Source organism: Naegleria fowleri (assembly GCF_008403515.1).
Source record: "Naegleria fowleri strain ATCC 30894 chromosome Unknown tig28, whole genome shotgun sequence".
Classification (NCBI taxonomy): domain Eukaryota; phylum Heterolobosea; class Eutetramitea; order Acrasida; family Naegleriidae; genus Naegleria; species Naegleria fowleri.
Genome location: NW_025407960.1, coordinates 487,194 through 498,547, shown reverse-complemented (window position 1 = coordinate 498,547; position 11,354 = coordinate 487,194). Strand labels below are relative to the sequence as shown.

Here is an 11,354-nt window from a genome sequence, read left to right as displayed (position 1 = left end):
GTTGGAATCAAGTTACTTTCAATGATTCATAGTAGAAGGCTTTTTCACAATAGTTGTACCCCAAAGAGAGTGTATCACGATCTGAATGGTGACAGATTCAAATTTTTTAGAGCTAAAAAGTTTCCAAATTCGGATCCATTCAGTCAATTTAGAGCAGTAGGACTTTGAACAAAGAGAGTCGTTGCATCCACTCAGCTAGAGATTCGACTTTCTAGGCCTCACATACGAAACAGTGATGATGATCGAACGTTCTTCAATTGTTGTCCATTTGTTGAATGCAATTTGAAACTTTAGAAGCAACCATTTACTGTGAGAACCATCAATTTAGTGAGTTTCAATTTGGTGGATTTTTATTGGTCAAAGTTTCCACTTCAACTTGGTCAAGAATACCGAACACACTGTGACTAAAAAAATTTCTGCACACGTCAGCTGCCAATTCCGTCAGCATTTTTGCATTCCAGCCTGTGACGAATGTAAGTACAAGTTGAAGTAATAACAAATGTGTGTGACGAACATTCAATTCATAAAACCCATGATTCAATCATTATTAATTGACTATTCAATCATTGGTCACATGTGACATTATAACATTTCTAATCCTCCAACTTGGTGATGACGATGAATTTATTCACACACACACACTCACAACGTGACGATATGATGATAATACGATGATTCGCACACTCCATCATGATGATGACAATGATTTTATACAACAACATGGTGTGTAAATGTATGCAACATGAACGTGTGTGCGTGACCATGTTGTTGACGATGAACCATTCTGGCGCGACAATGACTTGTTCACACCTTCTCAATACAAAACATTCTTTAACACTCACACACACACTCATGACCAACAACAATGTGTCTCAATTTCATATTTTGGTTCTCGACTTTGTTGTGTGTGACATTATCATCATCAACAACATTTGCCATGTTGTGAATATTTCTTCCATTCAATTCACACACACCTACTCTAATCATTTGTGTGTCAACCATTCACATATATATACACATGCTGTCATTTGTGTGACCAATGATGATGCTGTGTTTGTCTGGTTATTGTCACGACTGTCAAATGTTCACACCCTTTTCTCATGACCGCTCCTTCAAGAAGATTCAACAATTTTGAGAATGAATCCACAACAACAAGAGACTTTGAACACAACTCCTTCTTCCTCATTCCACAACCATTCATCGAATATGTCATCCACAGAGAACAATGATCCAAATCTTGTCGTTGGATTGAATGGATTTACCATTCGAAAACCTTTTCCCTACAAGAACGCACAAGGAGATATATTTTGCATTGTGTGTTGTTTGCAAAAGGGTGAATTGGTGTTTCAACCAAAAGCTAATTTTAAGGTATGTTTTTTCATCTTAAATGTTTTTAACACAACCATTATTGTGTGAATTTCACATCCATGTGTTTGAACAACAACATCATTATCACTACTACTACTACCATTAATACCATCATCATCAATACGATGAATCAACATTTGATTGCATGTGGATACAAAACATGTTTTAGATTTTTAGAGAAAGAGGGGCTGTCATTGCTGAGAACTCTGATCGATCCATTTTGGTTGAAAAGTTATTTGGATTTAAGAATGTTTGTGGAGGTCGATTGTGTGATTCTCATTATCGATATAGTAAGTTTCATGATTGTGTTTCAGAAGACCTCATTATTCACCTCATTGAATGATTGCATGATTCATATTTTTCTAAATATTGTTGTCAAAAAGTCATGAAATTCAAGAACAAGTATATTCCAAGTGGTGACTCACCTACCAACTCCTCCAATAACGATGGTGGTGACGTTCCTATGAGCAGTTCCTCTTCCACGAAACGAAAGAAGAGAAAGCAAAGTGACAAGAAAGAAAGTGAAATGAACCAAGATGCATCGTCTCTTGTCGTTTCCACAAAAAAGAAAAAAGAAGGTCATTCCACTTCTCCACAACAACATTACAACCATCATCATCAACACCACCACCAAGAGACAAGAACCACCTCACAAACACCATCCTCTTCTTCCTCCCCTTCAGAAAAAAGTTCATCCAATTTGTCCTTAGATTTTGACCATCAAGAGAGAGAACGAGATTTTGATTCTTCATTCTCAAATTCAACTACCCTAATGACAACAACTCCTTCTTCACATTCTTTCAATGATGAGGACAGTATTCATGAGGATGATACGATGAGTCATCAAAGTGAGTATTCCACAAAAGAAAGTAAAAGAGAACAAAGATATGGAGCGAAAAGAAGATTTAACTTTTTAGTGAGACTTGTTGAAGAATTGGTTCAAGAAGAGAATATTCATGAGCAATATCGAATTCTTGTGGAACAACGAAAACAACAAAATAAGGTAAAGATGACTCACAACATGAAACAATTTGAAGAAGATTCATATCCTTTGAATGAAGAAGAATTTAAAATGTCATCTTTTCATGAATCAAGAAGAAACGAATCATCATTTGCAAGAGAATCCTCCACTGTGACAGAATATCGATAAATGTTGAATATTCATTTTGAAAAAACCAAAAGAATGAATAAAGGGTCTATGGAATTATGCGTCTTATTAGTGTTTTCACACACAACTCTCTTCACCAAATTGGAGTTTCCATCATAAACATGATCCTCAAAGGAATATTGTGGTGATTGACATTCGAGACACATCATCCATTTCACACACAAGTTTCTCTCAAAAAAATTCATCGATCAAACATCGGCCATTGAAACAACTCCTCAACAAACACCTATCAAAATATCAACGTTTGCAAACACACAACCTCATCACCAACCAAAACAATCAAAACAAATGAAGAAATTATTTGCTTCTCGCTCCGATGCTGATGCCAGTGATCTTGTTGGATCTGTTGAACAAACCATGATGTGTACGACCATTGATGAAGTTAAAAAAGAGTTGGAAAGAAATGTTCTTTCCATGCAAGTGGCAATGGACACTCGATCAACAACGACAAGTAGTAGTGAAGAAGATGATAGTGACGTTAGTTTCAATTATGATGTCATTGGAAAGGACACTCCAAGACTTGTCGGAAAGACCAATGTCAATGGTCAACGGATGCAAAATGTGTCTCACTTTATTGTCTCTTTGATTGATTTGATTTTGAATCGAGGAATGCCCATCGAAGATGAAAAGAATATTTATGGTGTCAATGTTCATTCGTATTATCAAAATTTATATGCTCAACTGAATGCAAAAATCAAGAAGGAGAATATTGTGATGGAAGATCACGTGTCATTGACTTCTTTTTTGAAAGCTCTGTTCATGGTTGGGAATCCTGTCTTTCAATTGTTGAGATGTTACAATCAGAATGCAATTTCACAACCTGTGACTTACTATAAATTAATTCTTGGTACTGTTCACAAATTGAATTTCCAAGATAAGGATTGGACAGTGTGTTGGGATATTGTCGATCATGACATGTATGGAAAAAAGAGAACAATTACTGTGAAACATGTCAGAACAGAGAGATATTTGGTAGATCGACAAGAAAAGTTTAGTTTTTCTTGGAACATTGCATTTGAATATGAACAGATTGTGAAAACTGTTGAAGAATATAACAGAAGTCCAGTTTCCAATCTTGATTTAATTTCTCAAAAGTCATACACTCCAGTGAAATTGAATCAGGTCGTGATGAGTTTTGGTAAATTGGAGGAATGGGCAGAAAATGTGAAGGATGAAAGATTTCCAACCAAAGAGAATGCTATTGCATTTTTGGAGTATATTTTCGAGACGACTGCCATCAAGTTTAATGCTTAACAACTTTTGTGTTTGAATGAATTGAGTGTGAGAGGATCGTTTCGTCATTGATTGCATTGTATTTATTATCAAGAGATAGAGAGACATGAACTTCATCTCAGGAAATTATTCATAGCTTCTCCTTTTTTTATTCACAGCCATTCCCTTTCTGTGACTATTTCTTCTTGGATCTCTTTTCATTCAATTGTTTCAAATTTTGTATCATATTCCACAATAACAATTTATCACCAACCTTTACACAACCCACATCTTTCAAGTCTTCTTCTCTAATGAGTAACAGTGCTTTACCTGTAATATTTTGTGATTGAAAATTCTCCACAAACTTGCTAAAATCGATGGAAATTAGCCAAATTCCAACATCTGAAGTCGTCCATTCCATAATTGGTTTTTGCAATAATTTGTGAAGATTGTTTTCGTGTCCCTTCTTCACTTGACTTGAAAATTCCTCAGGCAGTGACGATGTATCACAAATGTTATTCATCGTGATGAGTGACGAATGGTGATCACCATTGCTCAATGATTCATTCGTTCTTGTTTCTTTTTCATGCTTTTCTTCAAATTCAATCTCTTTGAAAAACATACTCAAACTATAACTTGTGAGAACGTCCTTACTGTCCAACACACTCAAAGAAGCACATGATCTTCCACTGTTTTGTCCCTTTGGTTCTGGTTTGACATATTTTCGATTTGAATTTTCAAGTTCAATAAATACAGGATTTCCTGATAATCTTCGTTGTGAAGTGTTTTCTTCAATTGGATCACCTTTCATTTCTGTTTTGAGAAGTGCAAAATTGGAGAGACTGGCATGACTCACCATGGTAGAGAGCTTGGAGGAATGATTTAAAAGACCCAAATTCGAGTTCAAATTGTTCGAGTTGTTGTTGGAATGACGATGATCATCGTCATGTTGTTGTTGATAATGATGAGGATGATTCATCATGGTCACACTTTCATGTTTGATGGATGGAAAAGGAGAAGGTCTAAATTCTTCCAAACTTTCATCGAAATGCATTTCCACATTTTCCACCGATCGAATATCTTGATGAAGTAAATTAAATAATTGTTGTGTGGTTGCTCTCTTCCATGGTTCAATTACAATGCAACTCTTAATAAATTGAATAATATGATCATCATAGTAATGTTCCAATGGTTTTAACACTTCATTCAAATAATTTGGATTATTCTTAATTTCAGAATAATAATCCACATGTCTCAAATCATCCAATGATCGATCACCACCTTTTTTTGAAGATAAATTATATTGTGAAATCATTTCTAAAGCAATACATCCCATACTCCAAATATCTACTGAACAATCGTATCGTTTGCCAAGTCTCTGTTCAGGAGCCATCGTTCTTCTTGTGCCCCATTGAGCGTTTTTTCCATTCAATTCTTCCAATTTGATGGATAGACCCATATCTCCCAATTTCACAATACAATGATCAAAATAGGAAGATTCTTGTAACATGTTTTGATCAACGATCGAATGAAGAAAGATATTCTTCAATGAAATATCTCGATGCATGAGGTTTTTTCGATGAATATAATCCACAGCAGTGACGAGTTGAGTGAGCCAATTTTTCACCACTGAGTTTTTGAAATAGGTATTTGTATCTCGACAATATCGTAATGCTTTTCTTAAATCACCTTCTGAACAATATTCAATCACAATGGAGATGTACCAAGTTTCATTGGCATAATCTTTAAAATCATATTCATCATCGTCATCTTCATCATCCTCAGCTTCTGTATCTTCTTCTTCACTTTCATAGAGATTTGGACTCGCTTGTTGATCCATATTCTTTTTATCTTCTCTATTTTCACAATAGATAAACCAATGATAAATTTTACAAATATTTTCACATTCTGAAAGAGAGAACATGGAAGATATTTCTTTAGCTGCTAATAATGTGTCATTATTGTCTTTCATTCGAATTCGTTTGATTGCCACATGTCTATTATTCTTGATATCAAAAGCTTTAATGACAGTTCCTTGACTGCCACTTCCAATAATTGAAATGATTCGATATTGACTTTCAATTTTCGTTTGCATGATTTTGAGATCCACTTCTTCCTGATGTTCAAATACTCGTGTGTGATTTCCAAGTTGTAATTCTTCTTCAAGAGTTTTCTTACTTAATCTTCGAGAATCAGCATCTATTTTCTCTTGTTTTGTCAACTTTTTGATTTTGTTTTTCATAACCATGAGTTTGTTTTTTTTCTTTTTCTTGTCTTTGATTTTGTAATGTTTGTTCACAAATCTCATAATGGTTCTTCCAATCGAAATGAGAGAAGATAATACAGCTGGTCCATCAGAAGTACAAAGTGGTAAAATGTCATAACTATTACTATTTCTAGAATGAAGTTTTTGCTCACTAACTTGTCCTTCTTCTACTCCGTATAAATCACCGAGGATTGAACCTAGTTCCATATTCACACGAATATCATCGAGATGTTTTTGATATTGATTCACATCACTTTCAATAATGGAATTTCGTGTGGAGCTTGTTGAACCTGAAATACTTCTATACTTTTTAAGTAAACCAAGTTGGTAACACAATTCGCGCATTGTTGGTCGATAGGAGGGATCTGAATGACATGCTCTCCATATCAATGCACAAAATCTGTCATTGTATTGCTTGCTAATGATTTGGAAAAGTGAGGAAACAAAGGATTGATCGTTATCGATAAAGCTATTCATGATCACATTCATATTTTTCATGGTAATGATTGTAATTGTGAGAATTCCAAACAACCACACCTCTGTTTTCATGTCATATCTTGGTTTTTCTTTTCCTAAATCTAATGGTGTGAATGAAGTATTCGATCGATAAGTGCTAAAATTAAAATCATTCAGTGATTCAGGAAATGGAGATTTTGGTTCACTGAGTCGTCTTTTAGAAATTTCAGGTGTGAGAAGTAACATGTTTCCAATTTTCATGCATTCTTCGTTTTTGGAGTAGAAAATTGAGTTGACATTGATATTTCCGTGAACTGTTGATAAATGTTCATGAATATTTGCCAATCCATCCGCAAGCTGACTCAACCATTCGAGTAAAATTGGATACGAAAATTTCTTTTCTTCAATTTTGGTTTTTTGAATAATTTTGTGCATGAGCAGACAAGGTTCTACAAAAATGTAAAATATCGATCCTGCCGAAGAAGAAGAAGATTGATTAATTTCACTCTCTTCTTCATGAATCGAATTTTTCAACTGAATTTCAGCAACATCCAATAATTGAATAATTCCTGTCACATGATTGTCAAGTAATAATAATTTTTTTGATTTTTCTCGATAAGCCTCCACATAGTTAGAATCTACCAATTTGCTAATAACATTAACTTTCTCATTTGTTGTCGTATTAAAACCTTCATAAAAGTATTTTTCTGAAGAGAGAGCTCCTTTTGGAACTCTCGAATCGAGTCCAGTATCGTCATGAATTGAAAAAATTCCATCCAATACAGAGGAAGCACTTAGAGAATATTCAGAATCAATAAATACAGTGTAAGGACCAATGACCACTGTATTTTCTTTTTCCTTTGAAGATTCTTGAGAGGCCAATAAATCAGAAACTGAGGGAAGTGGACTTGATTGTTGTGACAAGGATGACAGCTCATGGTTGGCCATCGTTGCATTTGGTAGGACTTGTGTTGTTGAAGATGAATGAATGGAAGAATTGAACTGATCAAAGGTAATGTGATTATGTTTTTTCACATTCGAAAAATCAGGAAGAGGAAATTCTTCAAGAGTGTAATGATGATACACATCATGATGAGAAGAATGAGTGACTTGTGGTTGAGTTGTTGTTCGATGTTTGATTCCATTCAAAGGTGGAGTGAAAGGACTCTTTTCTAAGGTGGATGATGTGTGTTGCCAATTGGAATTGATTGGATCCATGATGAAATGACTGCTAGTGATACTTCTACTACTATTACTACTACTCGTTATTCCATCATCCTTAAAAGTGTTTTCTTTGAAGGTTGTCATTGAATCCTCACGTGAAAGAGCAGCTTTGACATTATCATGATCATTCTTACTAAATTCTTCAACATGACCTAATCTCTTTCGAGTGGTAGGTGTGTAGAAAATCAAAGAAGATGGAGTGAGATGGACATGTTGTTGTATCATCATGGAAGGTGAATTCATTTCGAATAATGAAAAATGTTTTTTTCGATATTTACTTTTCGGTGGTGGAGGAGGTGTGGTCCTTATATGATAATTTGAAGAAGTGTTGTTGTTGTTGTTGGTGGTGTTGTTGGTGGAATTCATGTTGTTCGGAATGTCCACTCCTTGTGGTTCTGTTGGAAATTTGGAAATTTGAGTTGTCGACAAATTGGTTTGTGGCTGTATGGGATCAACCTGTAGTATTGGGTTGAATATTTGGTTGAATGTTGGTTCTGTTGTTGCTGTGGTGGTGGTCATAGTGACACTTGGATCATCATGGACTTTAACATGGTTCTTTTTGAAATTTGAAGCTTTATCATTCTTTTCTGAAATGAGGCCTTGTGTGGTTGTTTTGATTGTTGTTTCATTCGTTGTTGTTGTTGTTGCAATTAAATTTCCTTCTTGAATGTCATGGTCGTTAGGATGATGATGATGAACACCACTACCACTGATAAATTCTGATTGTGTTCTCCTGTGTAGGAATGGTGGTGATGAGAGTTGTTGTTGTGATGATGACATGACAGGTGGCGGATGTGATGTGGAATGAGGAGGAGAAGATTTCAATATGGAGGTGGTTGTGGTGGTGGTACCTTGACTCATGAGAGAAGGTTGTGATGAATGAGTGGTGCTACATTGAGTCGATTCCGTTCTATTCATTGCTTTGAATACGAGTGCACTCGTGTTGTTGTTATTGACATTCAATGGTTGTTGTTGTGGAGAGGAATAATTTTGAAAACCGATGTTGTCAATTTGATTTTCAGTCGAACAAGAGGAGGAAGATTCAGGTGGGTTCATGTTAATGCATTTTTCCAAGTTCTTGACAGATCTCGAGTCGTAGAGAGCCATTATTATTGGCTATTTTCATGCTAGCGCATTACAAGAACATTGGCAAATCTTTAGAATTTATAATATTATATATTTAGTGATCAAATCTTTTGAAAATATATAATATATAATATTGTATATATTTAGTGATCAAAAAAATGGACTTGAATCCTCAACAGAGAGATCTTGTGACTCAACTCTATGAGCACGTCAAATCGATTCCTACTATTTCTTCGGGCAGTTTTATTTCATCATCATCATCTCAAAACTCTTCCTCCTCAATTGAATTAACTTGCTCCTATTCCGATTATCAAAATGACAAGACGATCAATATTCTCAAACAATATCACCTTGTTTTGAATTCCGAAGCAAAGAAGGATCAAACGACGGTCGTTGTTTCATCGGTATTTCCATCCATTGTGCCGGCTGATGTTCATGCTTCTTCCATCTCTCCAAGTGGTCAACGTAAGGCTCTCTTTAAATGTATTTCTCAGGATGGAAAGCCAAATGCTCAGACCGGAGCACTCGATTATCAAATTGAAATCTATGCCAATCAATTATTGCAGACAAGAGTTTTGGTCAAGGACATTCATGGTAAGCTCTTTACCGATGAGACCTTTGCGAGAGTTTCTTGGTCCAGTGATGAAAACAAAATTCTCTATGTTGCAGAGTTGAAGCAAGAAAACGTGAAAGCATATTGGGAGAAGCGAAAGCCATCAACACCAGAATCAGACAATGGATCTTCTACTGCACAGTCAAATTTTGAGTTCAAGTATGATTATGAGAGGAAGGAAGATTGGGGAGAACAAATTTTGTTAAAGAATCCTCACATTTATGAATTGGATATCAAAGCCAAACAAGTCACTCATGTGGATGTGATTCCAAACAATGTCAGTGCTGGATCTCCAATTTATTTACAAAATTCCAATCAATTTGTCTATGTTGGATATGAAAAGCCAGTTCGAAAGTTAGGTCTCAAATACTGCATGCAAAGAGATGCCAAATTGTTTTATTGTGACCGACAAAAGGTGGAGCAAATAGCCAAACAATTTAGAGGAATTAGAAGACCTGTCTTTTCTCCTTGTGGCACTAAACTTGCGTTTTTGGCATTTGACAATGATGTGAACTATCACAATTCAACTTCGAAACTTGTTGTTTTGAATTGGAACGAAAGCAAATCGGATTATCAAGTGATTGTAGATATCGTGCAGAAAGTATCAGTTTCCAACGAAGCGGAATTAATGCAAGCTTTTCCAGGTCTGTACACCGCGGAATTGTCTCTCAACTGTTGGAGTGCTGATTCAAGATATATTGTTGTTAATTCAATATGGAGAAGTGTCACATCAATGCTAGTGATTGACATCAGCAAAACATCCAATAACGTAAAAAGAGTGTTAGGAAATGCTGGCTCTTACGATTCGATTGTGTTCTTGAATCAGGATGCCAACAAACAAAAGGTTCTCTTCTACCAAACCACTCCAGCATCTCCTTTTGAACTCTATGTAGCAGATATTAATTATGAAAATGGTGATCTTTCAAACTTGAAACTATTGGAAGATGGTCTTCAAACTCTGGAAGACTCTCTTGTTGAAAATGCAAGTCTGAGAGACAAAATCAAGGAGGTGACATGGAAGGTCTTACATATTCCTGTTGAACAGAAGGAGAACTCAAATATATTTATTGATGCAATTTTATATGTTCCCAAAACTCCTAAAGGATTCTTGGGAACAACCCAATCACAAGACGAGAAAAAACATAGTCTTATTGCATTCCCTCATGGTGGCCCTCATTCTGCCTTTATCACATCATTCTCTTCACAAAGCATTTTCTACGCTCTTTGTGGATATGCTGTGTTATTTATTAATTACAGAGGTAGCGTCGGCTTTGGACAAGAATTTGCAGGTATGTGATTTGAGATTTTATTTTAGCAATAATAACACCACCACTCATTAAGGATGTTTACCCGGTGCTGTTGGAGACTTGGACGTTAAGGATTGTCACACTGCAATTCAATACGTAATGAACCATAATGTTTTAGAGGTCGATTCTGAGAGCATTTCTGCTTTAGGAGGAAGCCACGGTGGATTTTTAGCTGCACATCTAATTGGACAATATCCTGATTTATTTAAATGCTCAATCATGAAAAATCCTGTCATTAATCTCAGCACAATTTATGGAGAGAGTGACATTCCAGATTGGTGTTATTGTGAAAGCTTAGGAAATGAGTATTACGATGAAGCTTTTGCTACCAAAGATATGGTAAAAAAAATGTATGAACGATCACCAATTCGTCATGTTAATAAGGTGACTGCTGCGGTGATGTTGTTGGTTGGAGAGGTTGATCGTCGAGTCCCCAAAGAACAACCACGAGAATTTTATCACGCCTTAAAATTCTTAGGAAAGTCCAAAGATGTCAAAATGCTCGTCTACCCAGAGAACGATCATCCAATCGCAAAACCAAGTGCTGAATTCGACAGTATGGTAAGCTCTCTTTTGTTCTTGTATGCTCATGCTCAATAAATAAAAAGTTCCTACCTCGAGGCGGAAGGGATCACATTCAAAAATTTAGAAAAA

The 11,354-nt window shown here is 35.6% G+C and overlaps 4 protein-coding genes across 4 annotated transcripts; 3 read left to right on the top strand and 1 right to left on the bottom strand.

Annotated features, from left to right (window-relative positions):
- Positions 1 to 1,137: 1,137 nt before the first annotated feature.
- FDP41_002047 (uncharacterized protein) lies at positions 1,138 to 2,518 on the top strand (the record flags this gene model as incomplete). The annotated part of the gene is made up of 3 exons (XM_044705199.1): positions 1,138 to 1,368; positions 1,538 to 1,658; positions 1,752 to 2,518. The coding sequence occupies 3 exons, from the start codon at positions 1,138 to 1,140 to the stop codon at positions 2,516 to 2,518; spliced, it is 1,119 nt and encodes a 372-aa protein (XP_044563690.1).
- Positions 2,519 to 2,824: 306 nt separating this feature from the next.
- On the top strand, positions 2,825 to 3,790 carry FDP41_002046 (uncharacterized protein; the record flags this gene model as incomplete). The annotated part of the gene is made up of 1 exon (XM_044705198.1): positions 2,825 to 3,790. The coding sequence occupies one exon, from the start codon at positions 2,825 to 2,827 to the stop codon at positions 3,788 to 3,790; it is 966 nt and encodes a 321-aa protein (XP_044563689.1).
- A 154-nt stretch (positions 3,791 to 3,944) lies between these two features.
- On the bottom strand, positions 3,945 to 8,801 carry FDP41_002045 (uncharacterized protein; the record flags this gene model as incomplete). Its single annotated transcript, XM_044705197.1, has 1 exon — positions 3,945 to 8,801. The coding sequence occupies one exon, from the start codon at positions 8,799 to 8,801 to the stop codon at positions 3,945 to 3,947; it is 4,857 nt and encodes a 1,618-aa protein (XP_044563688.1).
- Positions 8,802 to 8,938: 137 nt separating this feature from the next.
- FDP41_002044 (uncharacterized protein) lies at positions 8,939 to 11,300 on the top strand (the record flags this gene model as incomplete). Its single annotated transcript, XM_044705196.1, has 2 exons — positions 8,939 to 10,682; positions 10,735 to 11,300. The coding sequence occupies 2 exons, from the start codon at positions 8,939 to 8,941 to the stop codon at positions 11,298 to 11,300; spliced, it is 2,310 nt and encodes a 769-aa protein (XP_044563687.1).
- Positions 11,301 to 11,354: the final 54 nt, after the last annotated feature.